Source organism: Haliotis asinina, chromosome 9, assembly GCF_037392515.1.
Source record: "Haliotis asinina isolate JCU_RB_2024 chromosome 9, JCU_Hal_asi_v2, whole genome shotgun sequence".
Taxonomy (NCBI): domain Eukaryota; kingdom Metazoa; phylum Mollusca; class Gastropoda; order Lepetellida; family Haliotidae; genus Haliotis; species Haliotis asinina.
The window spans coordinates 15,233,222-15,250,835 of NC_090288.1; the positions used below are offsets into that span (position 1 = coordinate 15,233,222).

Here is a 17,614-nt window from a genome sequence, read left to right on the forward strand (position 1 = left end):
AACTGTGAGTTGTAAACTAGGGTACACCAAACCGTGTTGTCGTACCACAGGTACACGCAACGAGATCAACTTTTATCGGTAATTGGTGTACATACAATTCAAATTTCAACATTACGCTATTTTCAAACTTTAGAGGTATAACACTCCACGCAACGAACAGAACTGTTATATTTTGTTGTAGTCTGCCTCCTACAATGCCATGTCAGGTTTGAAAGCTGGTAAAGTAGTGTTCTGTGGGCGATCTTCAGTGTATCTTTCCTTTCTGTTCCCCTCCATATGCGTCCATATGGATGGTCCAACCTTAAACTGAAACCGAATGGCGCCTGCGAGTGCCCCTACTGCACTTAAAGACATGTGAGCAGTACATACTTGTCCTTTATCGGTAACTGATGTACAGACAATATATATTTTGCAAGAAAAAATGCACCTGTTGTCCACAGATCATGAACTGTAACTCCATGATACACCAGGATTGACCATATCGCCATTTTGTGTCGGGTTTTCGCTATTTCGTTTTCTGACTATCGCAATTACGCTACATCGTCTCGCCGTATTGCAGTGTCGTGTCGTACTATCGCTTTGTCGCCTAGATTTTGAAAGACGATAAAGCGATGGCCCGAATGAGCTACCAAACAATTGCGTTATCCAGTACGAGAAACTAGGCCAGTTATACCCTTTCAGCATGACGTGAATCAGGTACTAGGGGATTCCCCTACGTCACTGGCCTGGATTACCAACAGGCAATGTAGTGCACCCATCAAAATCCAGCCTGATATGCAAATTTCTGTCGGATTTTTGCAGCGCCAATGTTACCGAGCGACTTCTCAGGTAAGTGTAATAGGATTTATGAACACTAGCCGCGAACACTGAGCTCGTCGATCGTGAATCCACTCAACACGATACCAATTTCGTGCCTTTAAGGTAATCTCATTTTAATTCATCTCTTAGTTATTCTGTTTAATTACATAAATCAAAGTTATTACAACATGTTCTAGTGATTTGGCTACTGAATTATTATGTTATAAATGTGGCAGCATAACAAAGTGTCCTGTTGCACAAAATAATGTGATCCTGAAGACACATTTACACAAAACTGATCGTTTTGCAGAGTTTTCAGTCCAAGATATTCAGAAATATTCCTACGGGTTATAAATGTTGCAGTCTCGCATAATTTGGTGAGCTAACGAATCTGATTTTTAATCTTACACGGGGTGTGTTTTGAAACAGTCTGCCCGTGTTTCAGGGGGTAGGGGTTACTGCATCCCTCAGTGGGGTATATTAAGATATAGTGTGACGCTATTTGTGGGAGTATAGTTGGAATAGATGCAGAATTATACCTGTTGATTAAACGCACGAGTACCAAGATGAAGTCTGAATAGCTGGGTGCAAGGACTCTCCTGTATATGTACCTGTATATACTCACCACAGTATTAAAATACAAGTGCTTTGTTCTGTACCTGCTGAACAAATAATGATATTCTCAACCATCAATCTCTACAACATGACAAGAGTGTCCCCTTGCAACCGACCTTTTTTATTAAGGCTACAACAACGGTCAATTGCAAGGCATACTGTTTGAAGACCCAGAAATTCCCTCAGGTCAGCGAGGACGGTAACCTGATGTCTCGATACTGAACAGTATTAAAATACAAGTGCTTTGTTCTGTATCATTTGTGTATTAATGTATCACAGTATTAATTAAATCCATGAATCGTCTTGTTGTTCAAACATGAGTTCAAAGGGCTGATTAAACCTTCTGGCCTCTGTTTAAGAACATCGTGTCTTTTTCTAACTCTTGTTTTCTGTTACACTTTCCTCCTATGTTACATAATGTCTACACGTATGTAATTATTGTGTCCTTATCGCTGGAAATACAGGTACACGCAACGAGATCAACTGTGAGTTGTAAACTAGGGTACACCAAACCGTGTTGTCGTACCACAGGTACACGCAACGAGATCAACTTTTATCGGTAATTGGTGTACATACAATGTTCGTTTTGCAAGACACTGTGTACCTGTTGTCGACAGATCATGAACTGCAGTTCCATGATACACCAGGGTTGACCAATAATGATTAATATTTGTCATGTCCATTCACCCGATAACCAGAAGAAGCGAGTACGTTTGTAATGTAGTGAGTGTTTGTGATGTTTTCTTCACATTACTTATCACATAATGTGTGCGTGTGTGCGTGCGTGCGTGCGTGCGTGTGTGTGTAGTCTCACAAGGCTTGACTGAGATGTAGTGAGTGTTTATGAGGTTTTCTTCACATTATTTATTACATGTGTGCGTGTGCGTGTGCGTGCGTGCGTGCGTGTGTGTGTGTGTGTTTGTAGTGAGTGGTGTATGATGTTTTATCACTTTGTAGGGTACACTGTCACAATAAGTTTGTTATATAGTGAGTTTACAGTGTTTGGTGAAGTAAGATGTTGGTGGATTGTTAGAAGAACAGCAGTTCTAGACTTCAGCCAAACAGGAGGGAGGATGGATGAGTTAAGCATTTAAGCCGCACTCAGCAATATTCAAGCTATATGGGGACAGTCTGTAAATAATCAAGTCTGGGCCAGAAAATCCAGTGATCAACAGCATGAGCACCACTTTACACAACTGGGAACCGATGAAATGTGTCAACCAAGTCAGCGAGCCTTACCGCCGATCCCGTTATTCGCCTCTATCGACACTCTAGGGTTACTGAAGGCCAATATTCATATTGTAACCCGAACTTTCACGGGTCCAAACAGGGTGGACAGACGGACGGATCGACAGACGAACCGTAAGATGTAGATACTGGCCACAACCCAGGCGTGAACAAATCAGTTTCCAGAAGTAAAATAGGACATGCCTGGCTGTTCAGAATATTCATGTTGGATCCAAATGCTTGAAATCTGTATACTAAATATCTTTACCGAAACGTCTCCATTTTACAGTGAGGAAGTCCATCATTCAATAAGACTTGTCATTCCTATTGATCCCATTGCTGGTTGACATATAATAATAAAATCCATCAACTGTACTACAGTTCAAAGTTGAAGCCGATTAGCAAGGGTCTACTTGGAACACTCGTCCCTTCCCTAACCTCCAACGACCTGTTCGCCTTCTCTGTTTCAACAGCACTATCCGGGATAAAGTCACCCGAGTAGACTAAGGCTTTAGCCCCATTCACATGCACAAAATTTATTCATGTAAGTAAATATGCACATGTGTAGATATACATAAGTAATAGTAATGTAATGGTAAATTTATAGTTTGCGTTTGCATTAAGTTTATCTACTGTAAGTAAAGTGAATAGTAAATGTATTCCATAGTCCATATAGATGCTATATTATCATTCCCACTAAAGAAGACAAACACAGTATCAGATATGTACTTCTCTTGCAATAGGTCAGTCTGTTTAGTGGAACATTATGCATATATCTAAACACGACAAACACTGGTACTAGACTTTTCGACTGAACAAATGGGTTGTGGATCTTATCTTCACACAACGAAAAAACTAGTGACCAAGATGTTCACCAGCCTTTGAAGTAAAGGATAAAACACGACTCCGAGGTCTTGGTCGAGATTGTAAAACCTGAGAGCAGCAGGGACGGAGCTTGTAAAACCTCGGGCTTCGTTCGCCCGAGGTTTTACAAGCTCCGTCCCTGCTGCTCTCAGGTTTTACAATCTCGACCAAGACCGAGGGGGAGTGTTTTATCCGACTTATGAACCGTAAACATATATTAAATAGTCATCGTTTGCAGATAAAAGTTGTCTGAAAACACAACATAGTGATAAGATGGAGGAGTTGGTTTTCCCTGTTTTCCAATTGCTACAAAATCCGAGGAGACTTCTACGACTTATTACACCTTATGTATGTAGAGCACAAATGTGTATTATTTTCAAATTGTGCAAATGTTTTGTGTATATATACTGAGCAGAACAACATTGATGGAACAGCCCGCAAATGATGGAACAGCCGGTGTCAACTCAGATGCCACTGGCATCTATTACATTGTCTTGCACGCGCAATGCACGTGCTACCCGATAATATTAAGAGTTTGCACGTGGAGTGAGCACGTTTTAAGACCACATGTTAGATCAGACACATTCGTGCTGGTAGAAAGCGTTCGCTCAGGATGTGTGACAAAGAGGACGACGACATCTTCCTAACCCAAAATACATTTATAGAGAAGCAGATTGACAAGGTTTCACCTGACGAGGGTAGCAACTTGGATATGCTGGATGATTTCAAATTGCGTTTTGGGGACCCACTAACTTCCTATGATCTAAACGAAAAGCTGAAACTCCGCATTCCAAAAAGTACACAATACAAAAACACCTGGGCAATGGAGGTTTTTCAGAGGTGGCAAGAAGAGAGACGTCAGCGGCCCGTTTCTGAAAATCTTGGGTTATGGAGTGTCTGTTTGCGAGAGAATTTGCTAAATATGGACGCTGAGAAACTTAACATGGCGCTCAAGTACTTCGTGTTCGAGGCACGAAAGAAAGATGGCGCCTTCTATCCGTCAACAACACTTTACGGTTTGTTCGCCTCGTTAGCGTCTTCTTTAAAACTGCATGGGTCGTCGCTCGATATCTTCAATGATGATGAGTTTGAAGACAGCCGTAGAGCATTGGATGCTTCTATGAGGGAGAGATCAGCAGAAGGGATGGGACCTTCGACAGTAAAACATACAGAAGTAATAACGTTGGCGGAAGAACAACAGTTGTGGGAGAAAGGCGTGCTGGGAGATGACACCCCCCAAAAATTATTGGATACTGTGCTGTATTTAACGGGTAAGTTAAAACAATAATTTCCCTTGGTCAGAAAAATACATCTCTAAAGGAAGGCGATATTTCGTAACCAATGACTGTTATCATGCCATATTCATTTGCTTGTTTTTTCATGATTTTTCATAGTCTTCATAGAACGTGCCGTTTTAACCTTAAATTTAAGGATATGCATGTTTGAGATGAAGTAAATTTATTTCATAACTTTTTATTTTTATCCTTAGGCTTACATTTTGCTCTTAGAGGAGGCACAGAACATCGGAGTTTGAGGATGGGTAACAATCCACAAATCACCGGACCGCACACAGACTGTCACGGCCGGAGATATATGGAATACACAGAGGATGTATCGAAAACCAACAAAGGCGGATTAAACCATAGAAAACTAACTGCAAAGAAGGTCCGTGCCTATGAAAACCTGGAAACCCCATCCCACTGCTATGTCAGAATTGTCCAGAAATACATGTCTTACTGGTGAGTTATTTTTGTCTATTTGAACCTAACCCATGTTATCAGCAAAAATTAGTGATAAATGACACATTGCATATACGGTGGGTGGCTCTCTTTCTGGGAGTTTCTATTTCGTTTTGATATCGCTGAAATTTGTGTTTATATATAGTAAGACACTGCTGCGAAAAACATCAATTTCAGCGAGCGTATACTTATGCTGTTTTTCTGTTCTTTTTTTCCCCCAGTGCGGCACAGTCCCTCAAGAATAAAGATGCGTTCTATTTCACACCCCGGAAAGTCCCTAAGGGAGACGATTGGTTTATGGAAACCCCTGTTGGTCACAACAAACTTCAAAACACTGTTGGTAGGATTTGCGGTCAAGCTGGAATACTCGGACGTAAAACGAACCATTCCCTCCGAGCAACGGCTGCCACCCGGCTCTACGAGGCCAACGTAGATGAACAGATCATTTGCGAACAGACAGGTAATTTTCTGTTTCTTTGAATATACATTGACAAGAATAAAACTTCAACTATTTATCTACTTGTTTAATATCAACCATAAACAAACAATTTTGAAAGGAAAATACTTTCCCACAGGACTATACATTTTGTTAAAATTTTCCCATTTTCATTATATATACGTATTGTGGATATATAGTATATAGTCATGTTTTAAAGTTATGGAATTATAATTAACCTATGTTATTTGCAGGTCATAGAAGTGATGTAGTAAGAGTATACAAGAGGACGGCAGATGCCCAGAAGGCAGCTGCGTCAGACATTGTACGTGCGAAAAAGGTGAAAAAGGATATCAAACAAACAGCTACCGGCAACAAGTCTCCCGAACATACTGGACCGACAGCTAAGCACCTGGAAACCTCTGTAAACGCGGAAGAGAACAGGAGGAACATTTCTCTAACTATTAATTTCAACTAAAACGATCGTTCAGTTTACAGAATAAAAGCTATGTTGCTTGTGTTTTCGTCTTTTATCCTTGTCTGATCGTTTTTGAAGTGCCTCTGTTTCAAACTCTCTATCGGTATGAATAATGGTCATTTCTACACCCAGGTTTTGAAATGGTCCAATTTTAACCCGATTTCAGGTTTTGAAATGTGTACTTCAAAACCCGGGTTTTGAAATGGTCGCATTTCAAAACCTGATACGATATTTCAAAACCTGTAGTTCAAAACCTGGGTGTAAGAATGGGGTCTACCAGAGCAGGAAGGAACCTACCGTACTGTAGAGAAAATCGGAGATAGGTTTATAATGACCAGTACGAATGAAAGTCGATGTTGCAATATACTATAGAATGTCTTCATGTTTATCATATACACAGAACCTGGAATATGTAACTCTTACCCTGAAAGAAGGTGACGTGACACAGTATACTCACAGTGCGAATTGGCACGTGTCTAAATTTGCTCCTAGTGTATATTTACATATGTAAGTAAATCCGTTCACATGACACAATTACACTCGTATGTAAAGTTTGCTCATGTGTGTAGTTATACGTATGAGTGCAAACAGGTGCACGTGAACGGGGCTTAAAAGTCTCTGAATGTATATGATTTTGATAGAAATAAACAAACCCATTTTATTGAACAGTAGGCCCAAAGATGAATCTACGGGAATGAAGACATGCCTTATTTATAACCTTTGCTGCACTGCAGATAGGGCTGGGCTGTTGTGAATAAGACGTGGTGCAATGCGTGGACACAGATGGTATCGCGGTTGAACGCGCTTACTGCCAACTTACAGTCTTAGCGCCATGTAAAACGCAGCCCTGATATTCACCTGATGAAGGAGTAAGCATTAACTCCGAAACGTATATTTCACCTGATGAAGGAGTAAGCATTAACTCCGAAACGTTGTGTTCTCTCATAAAGAAGTTGATATCCATAAAAATCTTCATTCTTATTTGTATATAAGTTTAAGACAATATGAGGTACGAGGTATGTTAACGCTTATTCCCATACAGTAGAAACTGTCAAAACCGGCATCTGTCCAATCTGGCAAGGTGTCAACACCAGCATAAAATCTCAGTCATGCCTGTGGCTTGAACATTTATAATCAGCTCTACAATCCGGCACGTTGTCTAAACTATATTATTTCTTCAGTCCCGATGAGTAACGGTTTAGCCAGTTTCCACTGTACTATGGTATGGTCTGTGATCAGATACGGTGCATCTGTATGGAGTAATCGTGATGCATCTACAATTAAGGCAGCTCAGCACAAACCTATTAGTATTTATGGCCCGGAGTTACAGTTCCGCCATTGCAAAATTTAGATGTGGAATTGGACGTTAATAATAATATGTGCATTTATACTGCGCCAAACTCCACTCACGAGGTGAATGTTCATAACGCCAACAGTCAAAGAAGGCATATTATTACCCTGGATAACTCGTTAAGAATAGAACACCAATGATATATTTAATATCAATGTCCCCAATATTATGAGTTTATGTGAGGCGGAAGAGTCTAAATATAAACTTTGTCAACCAAACGTTGTGTGTCTATATAGTTCCATCTTACTGTCAAGCATGTTTTTTTTTCCATACAACCACGTAGAACTCATATTGTTTCTGGATAAACCATCGATTTACTCCAGGTACAGCTTTAATAAGACAAAAATGTTACGGAGACAACTTCTTTTTATTGTTCACACAACTTCCTTGCCCCTTCGTGAGTGGAACCCGTGAAGGTCCCGGGGTAGAATAGGCCTCCAGCAACCCATGCTTGCCATAAAAGGCGACTATGCTTGTCGTAAGAGGCGACTAACAGGATCGGGTGCTCAGGCTCGCTGACTTGGTTGACACATGTCATGGATTCCCAGTTGCGTAGATCGATGCTCATGTTGTTAACCACTGGATTGTCTGGTCCAGACTCGATTGTTTACAGACCGCCGCCATATAGCTGGAATATTGCTGGGTGCGGCGTAAAACTAAACTCACTCACTCACTCGTGAGGTGGATACTAACTATCAGTTATACAGGATATACATACTAGTAGTGTAGTCGCAGATGGCTTTAGCTCTCCTGGTTGGAGTTGATACAATGGCGTGTTTGATCTGGGGTTGGTGGTTGGAGAGGTAATTGATATACTGGTCAGTGTGGGTGGGTTTCTGTAGACGGAAATGCCGATGTTGTTGCGGGAGTTCTGCAAGGACAAATGAAGGAATGGCAGATTCTGTCGGTTTTCTATCTCCTTCATGAAATGGATGCGCATGTGCTGCCTGTTGAGATGGTTGGTGAGGAGTGTCATGGTTGGGATCTAGGATGGTGAAGGTCTTCCACCTTCTTGTACCAGCAGATCTAGAGTGTTAGGAAAGGGAATGTATCCAGTGCTGTCTCTTCAAAGCTTGTCCCCGAGATCTTCATGACCTAACCTCAACCCTTTCTGAGCACGATGTGAACAATCCATCACGTAACTGGCCATCAACAACCACCATAGCATCGAAAATCCATGATTGGCGACAACGCAATATTTCAGAGTCTCTCAGCATCTAACGATTAGCATCATAGATGGACAGAGATCAGGAGGTTTACCTAAATTAATGAGACCTACATATACTTTTAATGTTGTACAGCGGTCAGCCGTATATAAAATATCTGTCTGTCTGCCAGTTTCAGATGGCATCCCATGCTGTGCCGATACAGTGTATAGAAAGTGAAGTACCCCTGCCTGCTGTACTGGATGCACCACCCGAGCCGCCAAACAACGTGGCCAGTCTGCGGGAGGCAACCTCGGTCGCCCACGACATTACCAGACGAAGTGTCCAAGCGGAAGATAGTGGTAAAGCGTCACAGCTGGTGGCGTCATGATCACTCATCGAAATGATAAATTGTGAATCAGTTTAAAGGGCTGGACAAAAGCTTTCCACGATGCAAATTACATTTGACACACACCTAATACCAGTATCTATGCAATGTCGATCCAGAGAAGAATTCGCCATGTTCATATAGGAAAGAGCTTATGTGAATGTTGATTTTATCTTTTAGATATGAATGTACTTGTTGCCTGAATGAAGATCTGTCTACACTGCACTGATGTCTATAAAATGTTTCAGATCTGTAGTTCTCTGAACAATACATAAGACCTTGTCACCCAGGAGTGGACCGAGCGGCGTAATGTGGGGGTTTAAATGTTCAAAACATGTTTGTTGAAACATTTGTTCTCAAAAGATGAATGGGGTTCTGAGCAAGTTCACTAACTAAGGACACTTCCTCCCAGATGTTTACAGCTGAACTACAACGTGTACTACACATCAACTGAACTACAGGAAGGAAATGAACTGGAATGACAAGACTTTTTTTCCTATGGCTATTTTTCCTTATTCCTGCTTATATCTGTACACATCTGGAGCCGTCTTAATGGAGGCGGTAGGGTAGTCGAGTGATTAAACGTTAGTTCGTCCCGCCAAAGTACTGGGTTCGACTTTCCACATGGGTACTGTGTGTGAAGCCCGCTCCTGACGTACCCCGACAGACCAACGCCATTTGAACGTCTACCCACCCCAGTCCTGTTTGATAAAGACAATTCATAATCACTTATTTCCAACTTCATCCCTTTTCGTATTTTGGGTGTCGTTGGTTTTATAATCAAATAATGTGAGTAAGTAGTCCAAACGCACTCAGTGAAAAGAAATATAATTTATAGTTAATACGCTTAGGCTGCATACAAAATGCATGTTTCTCGGGCACATGTTATCCCAAAATTGACGAGATCAGTAGGACCTTTTTTAAGTTTTGATCGAAACCTGTGACAAGGAAGGAACACATTTTTATTTTTTTACTGTCAGATATACATTTTGGAATGTTTAGCACCTGCTAATGAGTTGCTGATTCAGTCACATTCGTTCTTACAGACGCTCAGTCAAACTGACGATCGTAATGCGGCCAAATCAAAATTATTATTTTTTAATAGCACTAAAAAACTGTTACGCGCACAAATATAAGAAGCCCGTCGATGCTCGAGAAGCTTTTTCTATTTAGCCTTATTGAATTGCACCTTTTTAACCTTTTTAACTTCCCCAGTTTCTCTCGGGATGACAAACCGCTACTCGCCCATTCTACTGTGTTATAGTTACATTTCACGAGATTTATATGCACCGTTATTACTAGCTGGTTCTGTGATACAGAGAATGATAGTGACAATGTAAGCGTACTCACAGGTTTAATTTTGCTAAGAATACTATTGTCCAGACGTATTGGTTTACTTATTAATTATTTTATTTTCGTTTTTATTACAGAAACGTGAGTTGTTATAGGATTGAAAATAATGCTTGCAACCACACTAAATTAAATAAATTATATCTAATTCCATACAAGTGTTTTTCTTTTACATGCTCTCAGAAGGTGTGAAAAATTCTGGAAGAAAATCATGAATGGAATGAGTGATGAAAGTTGTACCGGTAATGTCAAAGTTCACGTTTTAGCCATTCAATTCACTGAGAGGTATTATGGCACATATATGTCACAACAGCTTGTTATGAAACCCCATTACGACGTACCACGTGGGTAATAAGCACCGTTGTTACAAGCTGGTTCTGTGATACAGGCAAGGATAGGTTTTAACGTCTGACAATGTAGGTGTACTCACAGGTTTATTTTCTGAGAATACTATAGCCCAGATACTGTTCACAACCATGACATTCATTCACAGTTCTTGCTGTAGAAGATGTACAAAAACTGACATGACCATTAGCCATCTGAGAGGACGATCAGTATATCCATTGCCAGAAACAGTCTCAGTAGGTCCTTCCTTCAAGTCTTTGATGTGTACAATCCAGTTTACATCGGTATACAGGTTGCACTCTCACTTGCATATGGCGTCGTATGTTATTTCTACTCGAGCCTCGTTTTCGCTGTGGTTATCATAGCGTAGTTGTTAGGTTTAGTAAGGGGTGGTTCAGGCAACATTTTTGGAGGACGTTTTCTCCTTACAGTTTGTCAACCGATATAAACACTCAGAGATTCTGACAACTTGCTTCCCGGGACATTAAGACTACGTTCTGGGAGTTGCTCCCTACATGAAAATGGCTCGCCTTTGAGTTTACGTCGGGAGCTTTTGACAGCGTCCTCATTACGTGTGCACATAAATTCCGCAACCAGGGGGCGTTGAGACGTTCCTGTTTGTAACACGAGAAAATCTGAGGCGTTCTTGTACGAGGTCAAACTCAGAAGAAGTTAACAAACGAAGGTGTCACTATTGATAACACAGAACAGAGAATTTCTAAAAACTTTCTCGTCAGACCATTAAAGAAACTGCGGAATCGTCGACAAATGTACTCCTCGATGATATTAGCTGGGCATGCAATGATAATAATATTGAATGCAGTATACATTCATATACATGTGGGTGATAAGGCAGTAGGCTACATGAATTACTATATGTGCAGTTGCAAGGCGAAATCTACAATATGGAAATCACCCCGTATCAAATGTTGCTAAAATTAAAGGCCTTAGAATCGGTTACATAGAATATATTCTGTCGCAGTTTTTCTGATAACAAGCTACTACTACGCTAGATTTATCCGAAACATGCCTCTATGCAGTACGGAATGTCTTGCAAATATTTTCTGGTTTAAAGGTGAACGTTGAGAAGCCAAAACGTATTTGCACTGGTTCAAAAAAGAGATCATGTTACAAACTATGGTAAAGAATACAACTTTGATTGGTCTCAAACAGATTTTAGTCTTCTGGGAATTAAGTTTAATATTGATCTTGAAACCATGATTGAAGATAATTATAGGGACAAAAATGCAATATTCGAAAAGAAATGAATATTTGGTCAACATGTCCCTTATCTCTTTTGGGTGAGAAATACTACAATTTTAAAATCCCTGATACTTTCACTTTCAATAATCTACTCTCAATCCACCAAGACCACTACTTCCGATATTACAAAACGCATGTTTCAGATTCATATGGTATAATAAGCCGGATAATGTAAAAATAAACATAACCACTTTAAACCCAGAACATGATGGGATCAAGGTACAAGATGTATAAAACGTAATTTATGCTCAAAAACTTAAATGGATAAATAAATTTACTACTTCAGGTAATAAACGGGACTATATTCTTCGAAACAAAATACCTACATCATATTCCATATGGTCTGGTAATTCAAAGCAAATGAAAGAAATGTGTATTCCTAATTTAACCAAACAGATGTTGCAAACATGTTTCTACTGTATGGGAAGTCTTTCTTCAAAAGTATTATCAGAAAACAGTTATCGGAATCAAAACTGTTATCAGAAAACCAAATTAAAAGTCAAACTATCTTGGATAACTCCAACAAAAACTATTAGTGGCAAACCGATAATGTAAGAAAACTGGAAGACTGAAGGTGTAGGTTTGGTAATGATATTATACATGAGGAATTTTCAAAAAGTATCAAATAAAAAACATTTTTCTAACCTTTGAAGGAATCAAAGCAGGGGTAAGGCCATATGCACACAAACATAACATTTACGAATTTTCAGAACCGCTGCAAAATCCCACTTTCCATTTAATTTCCAAACATTAAATGATTCTGGGGGAAATGAACTTTTATATAAATCTCTTTTGAATTCTTCCTCCATAGCGCTACCATGTTATTCCACATGGGAACGTATTGTAAACAGACACTTCACTGACAAAGAACGGATGATTTGCAACATTATCCCGAATAAATAATTATTATACTAAAAGTTCCAAACACAGGTGACTGCAATATAGAATTATCCAAAACAATTTACCCACAAAATCTTTTCTTGTAAAATAAAATACATAGAATCACCTCTTTGCTCCTTTGGTCAAACAGATACAGAAACTATGACCACTTCTTTTGGAATTGTGAGCATGCAAAGAAAATATGGATCGAAGTTACAAAAGGCTTCATGCTGTTCAACTATCTATGAACTCTACGTTGGAATAGGCCTAGGTTTTGTTTGGAATTGAAGGTGAAAATGATAATCGTGTAAATGCAATCATTCTTCTAGTCAGACAAAATATATTCAAATGTGCGCCTGGAAACCTGGATATACATTTTATTGAAAGGGAAATTATTAAACATTATGATGCTACCAAATATCTCCATTTATCAAATGGTACTGAACAAATGTCTTCTCAATTCTGGTCAACGTTACATGTGTTGTTAGGACAGATGTATATCAATCTTTAATTCTGTGTACATGTTTTACATGTTATCTTAATCAGATGAATCGCACCTTAGCCGCCTGCTTGTAGGATCCTATAATGTATGCCTGTTAAAAATATGATAAATAATGATAAAAAACTCCCAAAACTGTTGCATCTCATATATCATTAAAGGGTACGTAGGCAGGTTTGAAGTAGTTGGTGAGGGGTGACGCGGGCATTACACCCTCCCCACTACTACCACCGCACCACACCCCACCACACACCGCACGCACGCACGCACGCACACACACACGCACGCGCACACTCCCCACCCTCTTCCGCTTTGTCCTAAAAGTTTGTAAAATGACCACTGAAACTCGGGTAAAAATGTAATGTGCATTCGTTTTTCAATGCTTTGCATTCCCTCCATTTTTTTCTCAAACAGCTGTATCTGCCCCTGGTTATACAGAAGCATTAGCGATATTTCAAACATCTTGCAGTCACTGTCACCATATCAGGTTGTTTTTTCACTATTCTCTCTTAAAACATTGATACAAGGAAAATGAAACTCAAACATTCTTCCGTATGGTGTCCCACTGGGGTCATCGCTATATCGCCCTGAAAATGTATCGCGACAGAACGATAGGCATGGCTCACTCTTTGGTCCGATCAAATCTGTTGTTCCGACCGCATTGGTATAGTTAAAGACACACATCAAATGCTAGCAGTTGGACATAGATATCGCGAGTGAGAATGGCATAACTCGAAGACATCGTCTGACCCTGGAAGTAAGTCTTGGAAAAATCACCATTCGCAACTATTCGTCTCTGTCCGTGACATACAGGATTCGGTTTGCCAGAATCACACAAGTAGTGACGAATGAAAAACTTACCTGAGCACTCGACCTTCTCATTTGCTCAAATTGGCGCATGCGTCAGGTTGATTGACAGACTGCATCATTCGTCATCGGTCGCCCGTTTCCGTAACCTCCAAGAGTACTCGTCCAAGAACTCGATGCATGCTGTGTACAAAAATTAGACAAATCTATCAGACCGCGCGTAATGGATGCGGTGCTTTGATAAAAATAATCGTTTATGGCATAATGTTATTGTTTAAAAAATCCTGAAAAAAATATGTATCGTCCTACTAAGAAGGTAGCTAACAAAATTATGTTTAATATGAATCATGCGATTTGCGTCGAGAGTTCCAAATACACTCACGCGTGTGTTTGTTGACATAAAGGCTCTCACAGGTCCAGCCGAGTGTTTTTCTGACAACTTTGCGGGTTTGTTCTGGCGATTATACGTGCGCTTCCAACAGGTTTAGCAAATGTAATCTTGAAAGACAAAGCAATAACTTTATGCCTGTATAACTAACCAACTGTAATCTTTAACACTGGGCATATATTTCACATCTTTGGGAATATTTCAGTCTGACTTGTATTGGGTCATTCATATATTTTTCAGCAAATTTAGTTAAAATTCCACATGGGGTATCACAGCAATGCTACAAAAATGTTCTGTGAGAAATATTTTAAAGTCATTTTGGAGTTTCTGCTTTGGAATTCAAAGTAGCGTGCTTTTGAGGGGTTTTCACATTTGTTTTTTTAAATGTTTGCATATTCAGTACAGCAAATCCAGTTTGTAATTATTATACTCTTTTCGGAGATATAATTGGAGATATAAGGTGACACATGTGGGAATAATTACGTCAGATTCAGTCTCTTACTAGTACGTTTTTCGCTTCCTTTCAGAAGTATCAAGGAGGTTTAATTCTTTGAAGAAAATAAGCAAAAACAAAAACAGCAATACAATATATAAGTACTTTGGCCACACTGACTACCACAGGAATCAAACAGGAATAGAGGTGTAGTGTCACATTTCATGCCCTTTTATGTATTTTGGGATGTATTTTGGTAGGGGCGGTCATCATCCTTAAGGTGGGAACATATCTCCCAAACACATCTTTTCATCCCTGTGGAAAACATGCATTTAGCTTTCCAACTGCTATTTAAGGTCAGAATACTTTAAGTTAATCACAGTTGAATTTCACTATCAAGGGGAATCCTTAGGAAAAGGCCTTTTTCTGAGTATGCTTTTGTTTCTTTAAAGGAAGTTAAATGAGTAATTTGTCAATTGATGGTGAAGGTATAAGAATAATTGTTTTGTTGTAATGTTTTTTCTCGTACAAGTCTTGAGTTGCGTCATGGACATTATTTTAAGAAGTTTATTATCTTAGATGTATTGATATGGCATATTGTTGGGTTATCACATGACTAGCGAGTAGGTATTTTGTTATTTATTTCAGGCTTAAGAGGAATTACTCTGATTTTATAACTCAAGTAGTAGCTTCCGTGGTTCTGGAAGGTGACAACATATCATGTGTGCATCTACACGCTTGTGAACTGTTTCTTTGTTTATGGGCCAGTTTCTATCCTTGTGCTTATGGAAACTCAGTGACTTTGAACACTTTTCCTGTGTTTGTGGAACCTTGTGTGGACTCTTTATAATTGTTAGCCTTGCTATATGAAAGCTTTTGCATATTTATTCTTACATTGATTGTTATTCTTCTCTTTTGAAGAGTGCCTCTCCTTCAAGAACAATCCAAAAGGAGGCTTTATCATAATAAATGTATGTAGCCTAAAAGGTTTTGTTTTCGTTTGTGTCAATATGTGCTGATTATCCACAAGGTCTACTTTCGGTTTGTGACATGTAGTTCCTGGTTGAAATAATTCAGATGCTCCTACACCAAATCATTCGAGAGGGGCGCCATCCGTTTTGTGCCAGAATAACACGAGTTGGTTACAAACGAGGTTGCATATGTCTATTACATTTGAGCAGGCGGAATGATGCAGTGATAATAAGTAGCATTACTGCCACAAGCTAACATTGTCTAAGACTTTTCTATTACCGTTATATGACATGGAATACAGTCAGTTATACACCGCTACGAACATACCCCACACAAACGTTTACTTAGTCTTGTTTCTGTGCTGCACACTTCATGGCAAAAAGAGTATCACTGATGTTTTGGGGGACAAGGGAGACTACTCTTCAGACCTTTGTGGCTAAACATAGTTAAAATATTTACCAGTGAAGGCAAAAACAACGAGTATTGAAAATTAACATCATCATCATAATGATAAAACTCTAGCAGTACTTTCGTGTTAAATGAGGCGGGTGAAAGAAATCCACAATGAGTAAGTAATAAGAGAACAAGAATAGTAAATTTTTATATTCAATTTTATACCGTCTTTGTGTGGGTTACAAGATGAAGTTGTCACTCATGACGTATAAATATATATTTCACCCATCTCAATTTCCTTCATAGTATTAAAAATCTGGATCTGTTAAACAGAATCTTTTCTCTGCAAAGAATAGCTTTGATATGCAAGAAAAGATTTTACCGTGCATCTTAATTAGACATCAAGTTAATTTATTTGACATTACTTTAAAATGCATAAAAACAACCTGTACCAAAAGAAACGAAAATATTTGTACATTTTTTGGGCATTGCTCAGTATTATGTGGCTATTTCTCTTACATAACATACAACAAAGAATGCAAAGACGTTCCTTTTGCGTGACTGGTCGGTCGGTTGGTCAGTTGGTCGTTTGGTTAGTTGATTGGTCGGTTGGTTGTCTTACGTTGTTGCCTTGGCATGCAGCTTTGTCGATATTGGTGAGAGGTATCATAAAGGTATATAGGATGGATTATATCTATTTTATGTTTTGTTACAGAAATGTAAGTAACAGTTATTACAATATTGTTATAAATTTATTTAAATGGTTTCAACGATACACATCGAGATGAGTAAATCGTAAAATGTTTGAGACTAAAACGCGCCTAACGAATTATTCGACGTCACTGTTCTTTCGATAAACCGACATACGACACAATGCCCGTGACAATACCTTAAAACCACATGCAGAATTACATGATTCTAAAAAAACTGAACGTTTTCTCAATAGAACTATGGTCAGAATTGCACTAAATGACAGTAAGCAATGTTTTACACTGCTTTTAGCAATATTCTACTACAACAGAAATAGGCTTCACACATCGCAACCACGTGGAGAATCGAACCCGGCTCCTCCAAGTGACGATTTTAACTACTCGGCTATCTGAGCACCCAGAACTCGGAAAGGACAGACATGTCGTTCGGTCATCCAGGGTGTCAACCAATGATGTTTGCATGAGTGCTCATGCACGTTGTATGGCTTCGGTTAATTCTAACCCTACAGCTAGTTTACTACTACTACTCATCAA

At 39.3% G+C, this 17,614-nt stretch overlaps 1 protein-coding gene across 1 annotated transcript; it reads left to right on the top strand.

The window, feature by feature from the left end:
- The first annotated feature begins 4,037 nt into the window (after nucleotides 1-4,037).
- Nucleotides 4,038-6,157, top strand: LOC137296239 (uncharacterized protein KIAA1958-like). Its single transcript, XM_067827979.1, has 4 exons — nucleotides 4,038-4,775; nucleotides 4,994-5,243; nucleotides 5,465-5,703; nucleotides 5,934-6,157. The coding sequence occupies exons 1-4, from the start codon at nucleotides 4,118-4,120 to the stop codon at nucleotides 6,155-6,157; spliced, it is 1,371 nt and encodes a 456-aa protein (XP_067684080.1). The 5' UTR covers nucleotides 4,038-4,117.
- The last annotated feature ends 11,457 nt before the right edge of the window (nucleotides 6,158-17,614 follow it).

What these genes read in the sequence shown, in the direction of transcription:
- LOC137296239 (XM_067827979.1), top strand. Translation starts at nt 4,118, where the DNA reads ATGTGTGACAAAGAGGACGACGACATCTTCCTAACCCAAAATACATTT. An exon ending in TACTGTGCTGTATTTAACGG is followed by an intron (nt 4,776 to 4,993) that starts GTAAGTTAAAAC and finishes TTTTATCCTTAG; the next exon opens with GCTTACATTTTGCTCTTAGA. An exon ending in GATCATTTGCGAACAGACAG is followed by an intron (nt 5,704 to 5,933) that starts GTAATTTTCTGT and finishes TGTTATTTGCAG; the next exon opens with GTCATAGAAGTGATGTAGTA.